The sequence below is a fragment of the Ammospiza nelsoni genome, chromosome 1, assembly GCF_027579445.1.
Source record: "Ammospiza nelsoni isolate bAmmNel1 chromosome 1, bAmmNel1.pri, whole genome shotgun sequence".
In the NCBI taxonomy this organism is placed as follows: Eukaryota; Metazoa; Chordata; class Aves; order Passeriformes; family Passerellidae; genus Ammospiza; species Ammospiza nelsoni.
This window is the reverse complement of record NC_080633.1, coordinates 68,861,139-68,881,084: the sequence shown is the minus strand read 5'-3', so window position 1 is coordinate 68,881,084 and position 19,946 is coordinate 68,861,139. Positions and strand designations below refer to the sequence as shown.

The following is a 19,946-nucleotide window of genomic DNA, read 5'->3' as shown; positions in this document are numbered from 1 at the left end:
CTTGAAAGAACTTTTATGTGAAGGTCACATGTATGTTTATTGTCAAAATAAAAGTAGATCACTGTGAATTTACCTGGCTGCAAATTCAGTCAAATGGTATTGGGGACAGAGACCATGTTTGGTCTATGATAATCCACGGGGGTATTCAGTGGATGCCCAAAAGATTACAATATATGCAGACATACCAGACACAGAGGACATGAAGAGGGTTGTTTCTTTTTAAAGTAACTGTTTTTTTTTCAGTTTTTTAAAACAACAGTTAATGTTGGTGGATTGTATAAACAGCTTTCATTTTGACAAGCAATTTTAAAGTAAGGAAGAAGCAAGCGTCACCTTTGAAACTGGAAAAGTGGAAAAGTTTTAGTGACAACCAACAGAAGCACAAAGATAATTAGATGGGCAAATATGAATCAGTCATGAAACCAGATTCTTGGAGCACATAAGGCAAATGGAGGTCTTTGCAGACTGCCCTTATCTTGAGAATGAAAAAAAGAATAAATTCTTTAGACTTGAAAAACCATCTGTGAAAGAGACAAATAAAAGGCATCTGATTTAGAGTGGCAGGGGAAAGTTTTAAAACGTATTTTCAGTGTGCTGTGGGGAGAAGCAATGTTCATCTGACAGGCCAGAAAAGAATGCAAGTAGCTTCAGGAGGAGCCTCTTCCCTCTGTAAGCTGGAAATGGAAAAACTCTGGAATTTTCCTCTGTAAAAGGAAAAACTGAAATTGTAATGTGCTGAGAGACTGATGACTGAGCATGGGGTTGGGGGAGAAATGACATTAAAAGACCCATTTTACCACAGCTATGGGACCAGGTGACTTGTCAGAAGCAAGAGTACCAATACCAACACTGTCATCCTGAATTACAGACTGCAGTCCAAGGGCAGCAGAGCAGAACCTCCTGGGGATCAGAGGCACCAGACAAATGTGCCAAAGCTCTTCCTGGAGGGAAGTGTGCCTGCTCAGTTGCAGTGCCAATGAATCTGACAGTGTCTCCTTCCAATGAGCAGCACAAAATCAGAATGGAAAGTTTTCACACCAAGGAAAAAAGAAATGAAAATACAACAGATTAAAAAGCAACCAACAAACAATGAGAGATCAAGAGATCACTGTTTCAATAACAGCACTTTTGTCTCTCTCCCTTTTTTAGAAGTCCTCAAAACAGGAGTCCTAATTTCCTCCAGGTCTAACTGTACTTAAAACTTGTTTACCCCTGAGAAGGGACTCTCATGAGAGACCAATATCCTGATGTGAATGTAAGTCACAATACATACACAAGGCTTTTACAAGGTCATACATTTCATAAATAACTCACAAGATTGCCATACTTCTTTTCCTACTCAGTAAAAAGGAACCTCCACAAATGTTCTGCTCCGCAGCAGACATCACACAGCAAGGAAGATGAGAAGTTGCTCAAAGGTTAATACATTTCAATGCAAGAAACTCAATTTTCAAACCGTTCCTCAATGGGCACCCCTGCAAACCAGACTGACAGGCATCAAAGCAAGATCACACAATCAGATTAGATACACAGCAGAAGAAGTCATTTGCTCTGTGATCAAAACTAAAGCACTTATTTCTACTTTCCCTCTCTTGACAGTATTTTTTATTTGAACTAAGACAAACACACACTTGCTGTTACCTCATTTGGAAAAGCCTCCTTGAAGTTTTGTTGCAACAGCCACCCCGAATGACATATTCATTTACATTCAGGCTGAAACCCTTGAGACACCAAACACAGCAAAGCAGAAAGCACAAAGGGGCAAATGGCAGAGGGACACAACTGCCTGAAAATGTGATCCTTCCTTGCTTCTGATGCTTTCTTCAGCACAGAATGGTTAATGCTCCTAACTATTTCAAGGAGCTACTGACCAGCCAGGCTGATAAAACTTACTCTTTTCCATGTGGAAGTTTACACTCAGCATTTGCTTTATTGGATGTGACATACTGCCACGCCGAGTTGCTCATGAGAAAGTAAGTCCTTCTCCTGTCCTTCAGACAGCCCTCATCTGTGCAGAACATCAGGTGCTCACAGCTCTGGATGTATTATATAACTACTGTTACTATTTATGATAAGGCCTCAACCTCACTGGATTAGCCATTAAATACATGCAACAAAAATAATGACAGTTCTTTATGACAGATAATTACAGTATTTAAAACGCATTGGCCAACACTCAGCAGTCTTTATTTTTACGAAAGGTTTAGGAAACATACATCAAATGCTGTGTTTTACCCTAAGCTCTTACATCAGAAAGACAAAGCCTCATTCTACCTCTGAATCGCCTCTGCTGGCAGCCTAAAGGTTATTTTCAATGCACAGTCTACTTTGGAATTTAATACTGCAGACAGAACCTGCCACTTGTAGTTTAGTCAGCAGAATGAACAGCAGCAAATCATTTGTGAAAACACAATCTTGCTCTCCATCAGGAGAGTTAAATGAAAGCCTAAGGAGTAACACTGCTCTGGAGACACACAGGTGTAACCTGGACAGCCATGCCACCTGAAGACGAGTAAAATGTCTATTACACTTCCTGCACACTCAGATGCCAGAAATTAAGCTGAAATGACAGCGCAGGGCTTTTGGCATCTGTTCCAATGTTGCACATCTCCAAAGCTAGCCTACATGCCAAGATGAAAAAGGTATTTGGAAAAGCTGGGCCAAAGCAGACACCACTGCTAACAAGCTCTGTGGAAGGACAAGTTCTGATTCATCTGGGCTTCTGTTTAAATTTACCAACCCTTTTTCAAAGTCACTCCTACCACACCCTTTTCTTTGTTCCTCCTCCTTTTCAACCCCCAAAACCTCATGGATATTTACTCTCCTACTGAAATACAAAACCAGTATAGCTCTGAATTTACTGTTTCCCAATTTCAATTTGAAGCTTCTTTTTGTTTAGCGAAAAACAGGTACTATCCATCCTATATTTGACATTCCTTCACCTGCATCTGAATCTCTTTCTAAGTCAAGAGCTCTGAATTTTAATATATGTTAAGGATTTCCACTGTCTTGCTTAATCATATGCTTCCTGGTAGGTTACTCTTATTAGGCACTTGAAGTTTTCAAACCACTTGTGAAGTAAAGGCAACATGAACATAACAAAAGGATTTAAGCTACCTCAAGGATAATATCTAAAAATATCACCCCAAAGAGCTTTGAAATTTTAAAAAAATTAAAATGAAAACTACCAACAAACACAGGAAATGCCCCCAGTGGCTTCTCAACCCGGAGTCAGCTGATTTGAATTCAGTTTGTGGCTTTGCCACAAGCTTCCAGCATAATTTTGGTAATTCCAGGAAAGGAAGCAAACAAGTGAGAACTCGTGATGTAGTAAAACAATTAAAAACTGATTACCAGTACTGCAACATGCTAGGAGCAAGAGAAATGCAAGAGGCTCATGCCAAACATTTTCTATGTTCTAGCTGCCAATCCAAGGATTTAGAAGAGTATAGGTAGTTCATAGGTATCGTGCAGTGACTTGAAAAAACTGTTTTACCAGGATATTTGTTCATTGTTTGATTGTGTCACTCACTCCCACTCTTCTACTGTGAGTGAAACATTTGAAAACTTTACTGTGTCTACACTTGCTTTAAGCATAACTAAATGGCCAGAGAGGTAAGAAAAATTCTCTGTGTGTAATGTCAGCTCTATCCTGGCTGGAAAATGATGTCCAACTGTAATAAATAAAAATACATGGCACAAGTGAAAGCCCCAGCAAACTTCCAAGGGCAATCTCCTTATCTAAGAACTGTAAGGCTACAATTTTATGCTAGAAAAATCTGTATTTTTGTAGAGAAATAGGTGTTTGCCACTGTGAAGCTGGAAAAAAAAAAGAGATAAAATTCAAAGAGCTTCTCAAGAAAATCAGCAAAATAATCTGTGATTTTAAAACTTCCTTGCAATGACAAACTTGATAAGAATGATCTATATTAGAACTCCACAGAACTGTCTGCCAGCAGGAAGACATGACTTGCCAATACTATACCCATTCCTGAACAGTAGCGTGATGCTGCCCCTTGTGTTAAAAGGGCTTTTCCAGCTATTCTTTCCTCTTGGCCTCAGAACTGCTGCCAATGTAATGAAACACATTACACAGCATTTTGCAACTTTCTTACATTTTCATAAAATTTAGACATAAATACAACCTGCAGCTCAAATCTAATACTAACAAGAGTTTTCAAAGTGAATCTTCTCCTGCAAAGGGCATCCAGCCTACAGTGCTCTGCAGTATAAACACAACTTGTTCAGATACCCAGAACATTTCTTAAAGTTTGGGAAGTTCCTTCACACAGTCAATTCCAATGTCACAAACTCACAACTGTGTACATTGGTACCAGTCCTCCAAATACTCTACAAAATGCTTTCAGTCCAGAAGTAATACACCTTGACAATTACTAATATAGGAATATTTGCTGCTCAAAGGCCGAGCAGTCAATTCAAACCAGGTGCAGCAAACTAGGGTAGTACTTCTACCTTTCACTTTTTGTAGCAACTATAATTGAAGTTGCTTGTCTTGCTAATATTTATTAAACATGCTTTAATATTTATGTTATTTTGATTAGCAGAAAGTTTCCTTATGGATTTATGGTCATTAATTCATAATAATATGAGTGCTGTATTAGTACACCGATTCAGTTTAATTTCCACTTCCATTCAAGTGTTACTCAAATTCAAAATATTGCCAAGATAAGATACTGCTAATAAACACCTCAAGAAGGCACATATAGGCTACATACAGCTGCACTGGCAATTTGGCTTGCTGAAAAATAAAAGATCCAGAAGATTTGTTCTTATTTTGCACAAGTTTCAGCACAAGACCATACTAAGAAATTTGACTATGGAAAAACATAAGAATATGAGACCAAAATCTTACACTAAGTATGATGTGGGCTTTTATCAAAGCACAGTCATGTAGCATTTCATTAAGAGAAATGGAGCTGAAGTTACTACAAGCAATGCATATTTCAAGGATTAGAATGCACTTTACAACATGCTGCAAACATGAAAAATGCTGCAAGTACTCATTATCATTTATCATTATCAGTGGAACCTTTCTAGCTGAGGTTTCCTGTATCAACACCACATTCCTTCATGAAGGGAATCGTAAGAGGTCAAGCCTAAGGAAAAACAGCTCAGCCCCATAAGAAAAGTTTATCTGTTCCCTTAAAAACCACAGATGACCAGCCAGCTGTAAAAGAGGCAGATTTCCAAGTCCTGACTGTCTCAACACTCAAGGTGCATCTCTTGTCTCCTGACCAAGGTTTGTGCAAACCTGCATCTCATCAGTTTGGGTTATTTAAAGAGACAAACAAAAGCTGTGAAACATTAAAACCCTTTTATTAAAGAGTACTGGAGCTGTGTGATGTTAAAACCAGTAAAATTGATAACAAAGGCTCAGAGCTGCCAAGAAAAACAGAATAATCTTTCTTAGCTGGACAAGATGACTGGCAGTTTCCAGCCACAATATAAAACTGAGGAGAAAGCACTACAGAAGAATGAGATATCCTGTAAGGAAAACAAGGCTTTAATCAGAGCACACATGTCTACTATTTCTTTTGAACTCCACCGTTAGGTTTTCAGTTCAAAACCCGAGAGACAGAATGGCATAAAGAAAACTTCAAAACACTTAATATTAGCCAATCTTCAAAGTGGCTTTCATAAATCTTAAATTTCAGCAGCAGCAGCAGTACATTTCAGTGGAAATTCCCCTACCACCAACATACTAACATTACTAATAGTAATAGAAACTCACAAATGAAATCATACTAGCATAGCTGGGAAATGGCTGTTATGACAATCCTCAAACACCTTCCAGACTTCACCTCAAAACTTCTTAAAACTTTCTATTTCACACTTATTTGTGACAATGCATTTCTCACAACACCCTTCTATACAGGAAGGACAAAATAACTACTGTGTAAACAACAACATTTTGTTGTTTACACAGTAAACACACACCCACAAAAATCTTTGCAAACAGAGTTGAAAATGAGTTGTTTCTTCCGTTAGCCAGGCTATTAAAAAATCAAACCCGATAATAAGCAGAGAGGACTAAGCTGGAGATTAATGTTCCTCCATGCTTTTCAGCATTATAAAGCTACTTTTAAAACATTCTAGCAAACTGTACAGTGACTGACGTACAAAATGACAGTAATCTGTCACTACTTCACATTTCCCACTAGGCTGATTTAAATAGTTATTTATGAACCTTACACTTCAATGGTCACTTTGATGACTAAACCATAAATTAGAATGCAAAGTGAATATAAATTTGATTTTAGAGTAACAACAAATTGTCAGCAAAGAGGGATATTATTTAATTTCTACTGACACACTAGAAAAAAATCAGCAATACCAAGATGAACCACATCATAACAAACCCAAAACTTAGCAAAAAATTGTATGCTAGATCTCATGTTTGCTTCAGTGCTTCTGCATTTAAAAATAAAAGCACTTTGTATTATGCTTGGTTAGTTTTAAATATAAAGTCTTAATAATGTCAGATGACTTCATTACTTAGGTCTTCAATGAAACAAAGAGGAAGAATGAACTTTTTTGACAGAGCATGATGAAATTTGACACTAAATAAATATTAATATGAACTTAGATGCTCAGATTTTTAATAGTCCTGATGAAAAACTTTTCAGACAGTGTTGCTATTTTTACATTTACCTCTTGCTTTACAGATGGGAGTGAGATGACACTGAAACATAACAAAAGTTCTGCAAAGTACAACAGTTTGCAATTTTTTAGGAAAAAAAAATCTTTAATACTCAAACAATCAACTCTTGCAGGGATGCATGCCAAAAAATTATCTTGGTAAAATAATTTTCTTCTATCTGATTATTTTTTGTTAAAAAGTTCCATTGCCTATTATGTTACTGTATAATAACATTTATTATCCATTACTCTTGAAAACATGTAAGATAAATCCTTCCAAAAGTGAATGTAGCATGATTGTACTTTCTCTGGAAAATGTCTAGAAGTACAACATTAAAGAGATATTTCAACATAAGTTTCACTGTCTTAGCAGTGTTAAAAATGGAAAGTTGTGTCAGTGTCTTTAATACTCCTTGCTTTTCAAGTATATTTTCCCTGAAGTTCTTACATGGAATGACAGTGATCCAATTTAAAACCAATTTCAGCAATTTGGCTTTTAATGTTGGAGAAGGCCCTTAAATAGCTGATATTTGAAACAAACATGCAAAACCCTCCAGGCTTAGCAATAACTGAGGTCATTCTGAATTATTCTGGTATGTCCCAGTGATACAGTAATAAATGCATAACAGAAAGATGCTGACTGATGCTGAGGGAAAATATTTATGCTAAAAGAAAACTTCAAAAAAGGTGCAAGGCAAGACCCCTACCCTAGACAAAAGTCCAGCCTGTGAAGTCTGTTTTAGAGAAATAATATCTTTTTTTTTAGGATCTACAGAGACAAGGTAATCTGAATTTACACAGGACTTAGAGAGGAAAGAGTTTTACTTTAAAACCTGTCCCAGACCTATTAGGACTCAGATCAGTAGAAGCATGTTTTGCTGGGAAAAAAAATTTGGAAAGTTTTTATTTAGCAAGACTTTATCTTAAGCAAGAATTAGAAGAGCTGAAAATGCCAATTATCACCTACAGATCTGAGAAAAAACACCCCAGCATTCAAATGTAATTGCATTGGAACAATCCAATCCAAATTGCTTCTTTGAGAAACACTTAAATAAAAAATTAGCAGTGTTTGAGTTAAAAAAAGATGGTAGCACAAAACAACACCCTGGGAGATGAAAATAAAAAACCAATACCTTGCACCTAAGCATCCATACTTAACTGTCAAATCCAAGGGCCCAGCTCCCTACTAAAATAAGAACCCAGCTAAGTGACCTGCTGGTTGCTTAAAGAGCCGTATTAAAGCAAACCATGCAGGAGCAGGTGCACATGTTCATTCAGTGTTTAATAAAAGTACTAACTGAGCTCTGACTGGTGTCAGCAAGCACAGATTTTGCAAGGAGGAGCAGCTTAAGCACTGTAAGTTCTCACAGAGAGTTCAAGCATAGAAACTTGCTTCTTCCAATTTTTAGTAGTCACTTTAGATAGACAGTGAGTATGATCGAGAAATTTTAGAAGTATCTGAAGTTTCAACCCAGTCTACTTCATTTCTTAGCAACATGGTACCTAGTGGAAGGAACAGAGATGCTATAAATGCTACTCAGACAAGGTTGAAGAAAAATATTGCCAGGGACTCAAATTTTCCAAAGAAGAATTTATCACCCTGTTTGGACACATTTAGCCAGCATTTACTTAATTCACTTCAATATTTTCTTGTTCTGTTACTATTCTAACACTGTATCTAGAGATGGGAAAAAACAAACACAGAAGAAAATGAGACTATTTTGAGTCGTCAAAGTCACCCCTCTGAACCTATGATGAAAGACAAATTCAGACAAAAACTGATGTTTATCAAGAGATGTCTTTAGCAAGGAAATATTTTTTTCCATCTCTAGTGGCATAAGACAGTTGAATGAGTAGTGAACAACTCCCATAAAAAATTAGAGAAATTAACATACCTGCCGTTGAATAACCTGTAGGTTTGCTTTGGCTTTGTTCAGTAGTTCTTCTATTTTTTCAGAGTCTGTTATGTTCTTGTTTTCTCTAAAGGCATCTTTTATCCTTCTGATGGCGTATGTTCTAAACACAAACAATAAGAGGACAAGTAATCATAGATGTGCCATGATTTATATCATTTCAACATTCTTTAAAACATGCTGATACAAAAAATAAAATGCACACCTCCCATATATAAATATTTATTTATTTATTTAGCTCAATTATAGACACATATAATTTTATTTAGGGTTTTGTTTTGCCCGAGTTGAAGTAGCGACCAGATCCTGTAATTTTAAAAAAAGAGGTTCTATTAGATGTTACTGTAGAAAAATGTCATATTTCAAGTTTCAGTCCAGTCCTAACTGCTTGTTTGTGCTGAAGCCACACTGCTGGATACCCAGCATGGAATACTGCAAAACTCAAGAACATTACAAAAAGGCTAAGGACCAGAAAATCATTCCCCAGATTATTTTGAATCAGCGTGACAATTCTTAACCTGCATATCCAAAAGGTAATTGTCACAATATACATTTCTACTAGATGCAGTGTTGTAATCTAGTAGTCAACAAAAGTAGATTGGTGGACCAATTAACACAAAAAGGGCTCCTTCCCTATTACCCTTTTCTTCTCCTGACAAACTGTATTTCACCCCTAAGTCCAACACCTCCTCATCCATTTCCCCACTAAGAAGCAATAACAGAATATGATTTCTGCAAGCTGGAAGAGGTTATGATCTCTGCTTGCAGAGAGGAAGGTCCAAAGCTGCAGCTTTCCCCAAATTCTGCCCTTTCTTTCCAACACAGTAAAGAACTTTCACACAGTCTGAGGTGTACTGTCATCCTGCCTTCCCTCCCCCCCAGTTAGGGTCAATTTCCATATGAAAATAGAGTTTTCAGATGGAGCAGTGGATACTTCAATTACATGGGTCTTTGGGAGGAACTGGAAAAATGCAGTAAACTGATCTTGCTCATCTATCTTCCTCATATTCTTCTGTACCACCACATCACATCAGTATCACTTCTGCTACAGAAAGCAAAACCCTATGCGTGGCACTGGAAGGAAACAAAAGGCTGCAAAATTCCCCCACAATTAGTTTAATATTTCAACAACACTTTCCTTCTTGTATAAAAGCGGAACACAAGAGACAAAATTGTCTGAAACACTATCACAGAAAATCCAAGGACAAGACTGAAAAATAAAATTATTGGGGGAGTACACTGAGGAGAGAGGAAGAAGAGGAAAGATGAATAGCCAGTGGCACTCCATTCCATTAGATGGTGCTATCCAGCTCCTAATGCAGCTTTCAGCAGCCAAGCAGCGTGTTTTGTCTTTGAGCTCATAAATAAAACATTTCAATCACAGGACTCAGGACGGCTGTGGAGTGCCACTCTGCCACCGCACTCTGGCAGATGGTGCCTGCTTTTAATTAGGGCCTGCTCACCTCTAATGTGACACTGGGGTGCGTCAGGGAGTGAGCCAGTGTGTGTTTGGATGTGTGAAGTTAATAGAATGTATTAAATATGGAAGCTCAATCTCATCTGCAGCTGTTGTCCTAGCAAGACATGAAGGGGAAGCTGATTATTTCTTCTAGAAAGGAAACAACCCCCAATCATTAATATATAGTATAATTCTGTTGCTTGATAATGGAGAGATTTCAAATCACCCCATAACATATGTAGTGTTAAACTGTGCAAAACATGTAATATTTTCTGAAAGAGAGGACAGGTTTCCAGGAGATACAACAACAAATATATATATATTTAGCTTAAAAGAAAAAACAACAACAACAGCATGTATCTATTAGTGGGTACAAGTCTTTCAAAATGCAATATAAATGAGTAAATGCTACCTACATAAAAAAGATAGATGGGACAAAACCAAATGTTGTTCAAGTATTAACACCCACAGACTGGAGGTGGTTTTTTGTTTTGTTTTGTACATATGGTGTGTTAATTGTTCCATTTTCTCTCTCTTCCTCTAATTATACCCAACAATTGTTGAGAAAGAAAGGTACATAGAAAACAGACCAATTTTTATCTATAATCACAAAGTTGCACTGTTTTTGCCTTCTCTTTTTTTACCTTCTAATTTTTTAATCTCTATGAGTTTTAACACCCAAAGGAAGTTACATTACATAGGCTTTAACACAATCTTAATTCTACTGCTAAATCCATATCTCTAAACACACTTCAAAGACTAGCTCTATAGCCTGGCACTACTCTTTACCAAAGTTACACTGAGATTTAATGTATCACTTAAAAGAAGGATGAGCTCAATTCAAAGCTCAAACCCAATACTATAATGACTGTTAAAATATCCTTTCTTCCCCATTGAGAAGTGTCAGGGAAATATTTTACCAACATTCAAATTCTCTAAAATTATGTAAAAAGTGTTAAGCCAAGATATAAACATACAGGAAGGCTTTTTTTTTTTGTATGTGTGTGTTTTTTTTCTTTTAAACAACAGCTTTTTCTTACAACAACAGTTGTGAGCAGTGTCAATTCAGCACCTCGACACTCTCTGCATTACAACAGTTTCTGAACTGAGAATGCATTAAAAGCTAGAACTACCATAAGAAATGCAATATTGCTTCAAGTTTATGAAAATCTAAGCCCTTCTGAAAGCACAGTAGTGTGTGTAAGCAACAATGTTTGAGCAAAACCTGTTCATTCAGACTTGCATCTGTTGAGGTTTTTTTACAGAGCACTGCTCCAGAGATATTCTGGCTGATGAAGACTGGTCTGCTGATCAGCTGTTCTAATGGAGTGCATTTTCAGCTCAATGAATGTAACACACCAAACCCAAGCCTGTGACATTTGAAGGCACACCTAGAAATGCCAGTGGCTGAGAATGCATGGTTGTCTTCATAAAACTTTACATTGTGCTAAAAGCATCACTATCTGCAGACAGTGTGAGAGCTGAAAAGAATACTGGCAAGTGAAGTGATGGCTGTACCTTATGGATGATTAGTTACCCAGAGGGACACAAAGAAACTGCAACAAGTTTAAGTCGAAGTGGAGAAGAGATATTGCAATTTCACTGCCCTGGCAGACACAAACCCTCCCCTGTGCTTTAGACCAGCACAGTCAGTCTGATATTTGGCCTCAACTGAGCCAGTCCAACCTGGGAAATAGGTGGCCATCTACCACAAGAGTTAACTTCATTTTTAGCTGTTTTGGGCTTTTTTTGCAGATTAGTAACTTCATCAGCTATCCATGGAACTGGAGCAACATCACTGAGGAGGGGGGAATACAGCAGTACTGATTTTGATGGACAGAGTTTGCAATTGATCCCATTAGAAAGGCCAAGCAAGTCACACAAAGAAAGAGGACCTTTCAGTGAGAAGGTACCAAGTTAACTCTCCAGAGAAACAGAATAGGAAAGCAGTTTTGGATACAGTACACTTAAAGAGCTCCCACAGAACTGTGGGAAAAGCCTAGTTCCTAATGCAGTGGTATTCATTAAGAAACATCATTTAAATTAAGTCTTAAACTACATTTCACCATTCATTATTTTTCTCACCCATTTTTTGAAAACAGATATTAAAAAATGGCTGAAAGACACAACAAGGTATTTTGCTTTTATCACCCAAGTGCACTGAAATTTGAACAGAGAATATCTTTCACTTTATCTTCTACAAAGACTCCTCCAGTGACTTGTGACAACAGGACCCAAGCAAGAGTGTACAGTTGAATATATTCACTCAGCTCTCATACATATGCACACTCAAAACACCTCTTGTGATCCCTACTTACATGCATCTGTCACACAATTAATTCCCAATTAAACCACAATGATGTCCTCGATGGGCAGTAGACTCGGTGTGATGGCTGCAGACCAAAGCCACTGCAGGTGGATGGCGACACAAGGCGACAGATGCACATCAGTAGAAAGAAGGGCTTGTTGGACATTAATATGAGAACAAGGCCAGGGCAAAACATTACTACAGACTCTGAAGCACTGGGCACTGCCTGCTAATGTTATGAGACTACAGTGCTGCCAAATAATACTAAAACCTAAAGAGAAAGCAGTCTTTGGCCCAATACTCTACCTTTAAAGAGTTCCTCTCTTTTCTTCCCTGAAGTACAATCAAAAGCCTAATGTGTCCTCATGAAAATGAAGTCTACAAGAAGTAAATCTGAAACAATGACTATTAATGAAAAATGAAATCACAATCCAGGTACTTCAGAAAATAATAACTGCTTGGGGACTTATATATTTTATTTCAAAATGTTTACTTATCTCACACCTGACCAAAAAACCAAAAAATCTTTGTGCTCCGCTAAAAGAAAAGAAGCTGAAATGTCACACAAAGATACTTGCTTAAGTACACAGCTACGAGTTTTCAAAATAAACCTGGGCAAGCAATGTTTTTCTCAGCACCACTTTGCATTCACCAGTATCACAACATGCTAAAAGTGTAAGTCACCTTTCAAAGACATCTTTACAAACATGCTGACATCTTGGCTTTGTGCCTGTCAACAAGTGCAACATATTAATAGGTCACATTATAGTCACAGGCACCACACTGCGGAACACAATGGCTATTACATTATTATTGTTGGCCATTGAGCACACACATGAAGACAGAAGAGGACATACAGTTGTGGTACACAATCTGTGCAAGCAAAACAGATCACAATGGAAGGGGCCACCGGGTTAGAATATTCACATTCAAGGCTTTTGAAAAAGGTCTAGAGTAAAATGCATTTTTCCTTATTAGCATCAGTTATATTCAATAAATTAAGGCAAGCGAAAAGTATCCAAGCTCTAGGAAGCCCACTGGGGTTAACAGCTCTGGAATGATGAATATGATGCTTTTATTTAAAGACACAATGTGCAAAAGTGAGATGCTCATTTACAATAGAGTAGCATTACATCACGTCAGGAACCCTTTTCATAAAATGTCTGTTTGCTTTAACCAAACTATATTTTCTTACCACTGCTGCCTTCCAACTAACATCTATTAACTTATAGTAGCAACAGGATGAATTTTCCGAATTTCCCGTTATTACTAGCAAAACGTGCACTAGATGAGACCTGCCCAACTAAATTTTCAGCATTACATATCATTTAAAAAGGGAAAGTTTTTAATCATCTGTAGAAAATAATTTTAGCTCACAGTCAAGTTTCACTAGCATTAGTGAAGATGTCTTCATGTACAGAATTACTTCTGAGGGAATGCTTATTTAGATGCATATATGTGCAAACATGTAATTTCCATATATGTGTGTACATATGTATTTACAATATTTTTCCTCTATAAATGTCTTAAAAGACACCAATTAAGGTGAAGCAAAACCTGCATGTAATTAGCATCTAATACTAAAAATAAACACTTGACAACAGGTGTGTGTTTGAGACTGAGAGGTAAGTAACTCACAGGGAAGTGGTTATGACTGGTCTAATTAAACCCAAGACCAACAGAGGGACGTGAACACATTTTATCAACAAGTTGTCCCTCAAACTCCATCACTAGACACACTTTCAGACTGCCACTTCAAGTTACAGCACAACAACAACTACTACATCTTCCCGTTTTCTAAAATTCAAAGCAAAGCCTGTTCTTGCAACCAGGATTTCTGTGGGGGTGTCAGGGGGGTGTCTGGATGCTGGGAAAGGAGGAAAGAAAAGTAAAGAAAAATAAAGATTAGACTGCTGGTAAACTTAGTATTATTTTCTTGAATTTTCTAACAAGGCACAGTCACTAGACAATCTTCACAAAAAAGCCTACAGAAAGAAACCTACCAGCCACCACTTGGTTTCTCGGCTAACATACAAAACATGAATTCCAATGCCATTGCTAAGAAGTATGTCCAGAACAGAACAGCACTAGAGATAGTTTATGAGAGAGGATTAAGCCAAAAGAACATAAAATAGGAATAAAGCCTGATGAACATTAGAAAATACATTTGAGAGAGGGTGACTATAACCCAGTGCACCTAATACATGCTGTATGATCAGCTACAAGCATTTGTAGCTTATTCCTAAAGCAATTTTGCATCTCAGATATCAAAATGTCTAATAAAAACTTCAACCTTTTCCAAGAGTTTCCTTTCATTTTCCTTTTTCAACCTAAACCCAAAAAAGCTTCCTTAGATTTTTAGAAAGATTTGTGGATGTTTTTAGAAAAGGAGAACTTCTTTTTTCTGACTGTATCTTCTCATCAGTTTGTGTCTGTACCCATTTCAAAGCAGAGAGCACGGATGACCACCTGATCAACAGGATCACAGGATCATTCACATTGGAAATGTGTCTAGGAGGTCTCTAGTCCCACCTTCTGCTGAAAGCAGGGTCAGTGATGGCATCAGATCGGATTATTCACAGCTTTGTCCAGTCAAGTCTTGAAAAACAGGATATTGACCAGACCACCTTGCCTGGAAGAGAAGCTCAATTGCTTGACTGCCCTTGTGGGGAAAAAGCTTTCCTTAAAGCCAGTCTGAAGAGCCTCTCTTCCTATACTTTACATCTGCTATCAGTTTTTCTCCTACCAGGCCCCTCTGGATACCTCGAGGTACTGGCTGCTCTCAGAGTCCCTCAATGCTGTTTCTTCTCCAGGTGGAACCAGACCAGCTCCCTCAGCCTTTGCTCACAGGACAAGTGCTTCAGCCCCCTCGGTAGCTCCTGCTGAGCTGCCTACAGATTGTCTGTGCCTTTCCTGCTGGGGGGCTGAGGAGGGCAAGACTGGATGCAGAAGTCTAGATGTGATCTCCCTCCTATCAATCTGCTGGCTGAGCAACTCTTGATACATCTCAGGATGCTCTTGGTCTTCCTTGCTGCCAGGGCACACAGCTCTGTTCACAAAGACTTTCTTCTCCCCAGAACACTATTGGTGCTATTCATAGTTAACGATGATTATTTTTGCAGTTCACCGAAACACACATTTTTGTAGCTGTATTTCTAAAATACAAACAGTTATTGGCTTAATTCTAAGTGTAAGGAATCTCTGCAGAAGGGAGTGCTTTTCAGGAGGTCAGGGTTAAAAGAAAAAAGTAAAGATGTCCAAATGAAAGCATTCTTTAATCGTAATTGGAGTTCCAATTTCAATGTTATATTGCAGAAGAGGCTAAAAAAGAGGGTTATCAGGGAAGGACCCAACTGCACAAGTTGTTCAGTTAACGAAGCACCAGGCAAGGGTGTGCTGCAGGAACTATAACCTGAATTTGCTGCAGATGAAAAGTGTCCTGACGGCCTGAAATGAGTAATAGCTCTCTGCTGAGCTTTCACTGCCAAGCCTTGCCAGCTACTCTACAACAAGGACACCGGGGTAGCTCAGCAGTCCAATTACCAGGCAGGGAATGCCTTGAAATGACAAGTTCAAAACCTGACAAGGCTGGTTTTTCTCTTCTTCCTTTTGAGACAGATATATACCACTCCATTTGCTGTGCTGCTGTTTCTGAACAGTTCATAAAAAAAGGCCTGGCCTGCTGTGTATAGCCACTACAATATTTTTCTGGAAAGATTACTTTTAGTACAGTGCTGTGACCAACATTTCTCTTTGCAGCATGGCTAGAGGTTCTCCCTGCACTAGTATGGCCTCACCTTGAATACTGTGTGCAGTTTTAGTCACCACAAGAAAGATATTAAGCTATTAGAGAACATCCAGAGGAGGCCAACAAAGATGGTGAAGGGCCTTGAGGGGAAGCTGTATGAGGAGTGCCTGAGGTCACTTGGTCTGTTCAGCCTGGAAAAGAGGAGACTGAGCTCATTGCAGTTACAGCTTCCTTGTAAGGGGAAGAGGAGGGGCAGGCACTGATCTCTTCTCTGTGGTGACCAGTGACGACTCAAGGGAATAGCCTGGAGTTATCAGGGGAGATTTGGTTGGATATTAGAAAAATGTTTTTCCCCTAGAGGGTGTTTGGACACTGGAACAGGCTCCCCAGGGCAGTGGTCACAGAACAAAGCCTGAAAGAGCTCAAGAAGTGTTTGGACAGTGCTCTTCAGCACATGCTGTGAGTCTTGGGGATGGTCCTGTGCAGAGCCAGAAGATGGACTCAATGATTTCTGTGGCCCCATGTCATTTCTCCAGATTCTGTGATCCTGTGACTTGGGTACCCTGAAGAAGGCTAAACATATTGCACCTCTTGGTAATTTCATTTAGGGAAGCACTGGGTGCTAATCAGCCTTTGTGGATGCAAGTATTTCACACCTGACAGTGGAAAATGATGTGCCTTTGATGAAGCAATAGTTGCTAAGGGTATTTTAATTAAGCAGCAGGACATAAAGTCTTGGGATATTCTAACTACTTGGATTGCAGTATGGTTGATCTGGATGATGGTAAGATTTTGATAGGACATTTCTGAAGCACAGCATTATTTCTGAAAGTATAGTAAGTACCTAGTTGCAGGACACATATTATTTTAATATGGAAATTATGCCAGTTCCTCAGAAGAGAAAAGGGATCAAGTATCAGAAATATATTAACAGTATACAGTTTTAAAATAAATGAGATATTTTGACTAACAAAAGACTTAGAGAAACAGTTCTCTGAAGGTCATCTGAGGTAAAGGTGGTTTGGCCATTTCTACAGACCAGTAATTTTCAGTATACTGAACAGACTCCTAACAAAGTTTTACTTTGCAAAAGTGATCCTAGGATTCTAGCAATAAAGACAGTTAATTTTGCCCCTTGATTTTTGCCCAAGTAAACCTGAGATTTCTGAGACAGAAGGATGTAAACATCATAGGTCCAAGTGGAAGTAATTGCATTGAAATTAGATAGGGTCCAGTTATCTCACAACTAAGGCAACAATAAACCACAAATACAATTTATTAAACAACTCACATGAAGGAAGTAACATACCACCTGCTCTATTTATGTACAACATACTAAAAGTTACAGGATTTAAAAATATTTAAATTACTATCCAAAATTTATTCTCTCATCCATTTCTACCAGCTTATCCAAAAATCTTTGTTCCTTATGACTCAGTCAGTAATGACAAATATCCCCCACTGGACTTGCTACCACCATTTGGCTCAGTGACCTTCCCTCATTTATAGGAAAGCACTGCATGGTTAGTTTAGCAAATTTACACCAGTTTTGACAACAATGATGGATATTTGAAATTAGCAGCACATAAAATTCTAATATATGCAAAGCCTATTAGTCAAATCTAGAGCCTAAAATTGTAAATTTGGAATTTGTAATAAAACCAGCATCCTACTTTGTGCAGACAACAGAGTGCTGAATATTGTTTTCAGACATTTGTATTGTAAATATATGCCTTTGGACAATGCATGTAATGTTTGAGGAAGCTCAGATCCAGACTACTCTGATTATTACCAAAGGCTCAGAAAAAAAGAAATGTGGGTTATTTTTTACACGATGAACACTACCTAAGGTAGAGAAAGTCAAGTGAACTAGATATTACATTCTGTATTCTTTCTATTTAATTAGTTATAGGATATGGAAGTCTTCACAGACTTTAAAGATGATTACATCAGGACTAAAGAAAAAGAGGCTAAAATCCCCATCCTGAGTTGAACTGTAATGCAGAAATGCAAAGGTAACAAACTCTGGGTGTCCCTTCATTCCCCCACAGGAAACCAGATGCAGCTTCTCCCATGAAGAAAGAGCAGCAGGACCCACGGTGAACAGAGGCAAGGATTGAAGGAAAAAGAATATTCTGCTGAGTAAAGTTGAATGACTGATGCACCATGCAGTGAGGCAGATTTGAGGTTTTCAGGCAGGCACAGCAGATCTTCATCCCCATAAATAACGCAGCACCCCTGTGCACCTGGCATCTGCACGTGCCAGAACTGCCCACCCTGACTTTCTACACTCCACAGCTCTCACCTCCCAGGTGCTACCAGCACAAGGGAGAACTTAAAAAAGCCAGACCCTTGGCAGGGAAGTTAGGAAAAACATGTCCACAGCTTTTTATCTTTGGGGCACGATGGTGATCAGATAAGACATACCCAAGACGTCCACTAGCTCTGCTAAAGTAAATTCAGCTTCTCAGGTCTCACAGATCGTATGCATTTCTCTGAAGTCCAGAAGTAAAACAGGAATCAAAGCAATACTAAAACCTAAGTGAAGTAACACAATGTTGTTCAAAGCTACTTTATATAAAAGAAAGGAAAAAAAAGGGTTACACGCTTTTTCCTACTATTTTTCCTACAGTTACTCTAAAAAAAAACCCAAAAAACATAGAATAGATCTGCCAAACATGAAGCAAGAGCAGCTACCAGCCAAAATGTTTACTTTGGGCTATGTATGAACTCCACCTCTAAAACTGTGGTGCATACACTCCTACTGTCCAAACTGTACATCCCAACATATGATGCAATACTTAGATCTGACAAGATATACTTTAATATCAGACAGAAAATTGAGTTTAAATTTAAAACTCAAGGTATTCTAGTCCAGTGAACAGAAGTCATTCAATAAACCTGCTGGCAGATCTTTTGTGTACTTAAGCAGTTTAACTATTGTAACAATAAAGGTGATCAGAAGTATTCAGGAAGACAAAGAGAGCAGTCAATTTTCCTTTTTAAAGAACAGAAGCATTGACAAACCTTTTAATCTAGGCAAGCCCAAGTATGTTACGTATAGACATCAAAATTTACAGGTGAGGCTACGCTAAGGTCAATAGTTTTTAAAGTGTCCTCCAGTCAACCTCTTAGCACTCTCTCTAGGAGTCTTACACTATGAATGAAAAAGATTACTGTATTATATTTCTGTATCTCTACACATTCTATTTAATAAGACTAGGTTCAGATTGGTACATTCAAATATAAAAAAATATTCTGCATTTCAAACCAAAATGGGCTATGAAAACCTCCAGATAATACTCAATAGCTAATTAAAAGCTACAGAGAAATAGTCACTCACATGAGTGATGGTAGCACTTTCTGTCCTCTGTTGGCAAGCAAGGAAAAAGAAAACAGAGTAAACACCACCTCCTTTTCCTCCCATAAGCACATGGCTGCTGGCTGCAAGAATTTTTTCTCAGATAACATTTACTCTAAATGTGGAATTAACATCTGGCTTAAAACTCAGTAACTCAGACAAGTCCTGGCTACGGTTACTGCAGGAGTTATTAGGATAGGAAAGGAGGTATTAGGAGTGATCTATTTATCATAAGGTTTTCAGTGCAACATTTTATGACCAGGGCAGATTACCTTCCCTTTCACACGAGACATGACCTTCCACTCCACAGAGCAGCAGAAAAAGTTCCCAATCTAGGGACAAATTACCAACACAATTTGCGGAAGCATGACGTTCCCAGCTAATGGCAGCAATAACTTGCACTGATGGAGAATTTCTCCTTCAAGAGTTTCAACAACTTGTTGGGAAATAAAAGCCCAGAACCATGCCTCAAAGTCCTTGCAGGTTAGTAAGCATGG

At 38.2% G+C, this 19,946-nt stretch overlaps 1 protein-coding gene across 1 annotated transcript in view; it reads right to left on the bottom strand.

The window, feature by feature from the left end:
* The window catches only part of LYRM4 (LYR motif containing 4), an 86,406-nt gene that overhangs the window by 56,603 nt on the left and 9,857 nt on the right, over positions 1–19,946 (bottom strand). The window contains exon 2 of the mRNA XM_059479405.1: positions 8,556–8,676. Within this exon, the coding sequence (XP_059335388.1) occupies positions 8,556–8,676 (121 nt within the window). The remainder of the gene's footprint in view (positions 1–8,555; positions 8,677–19,946) is intronic.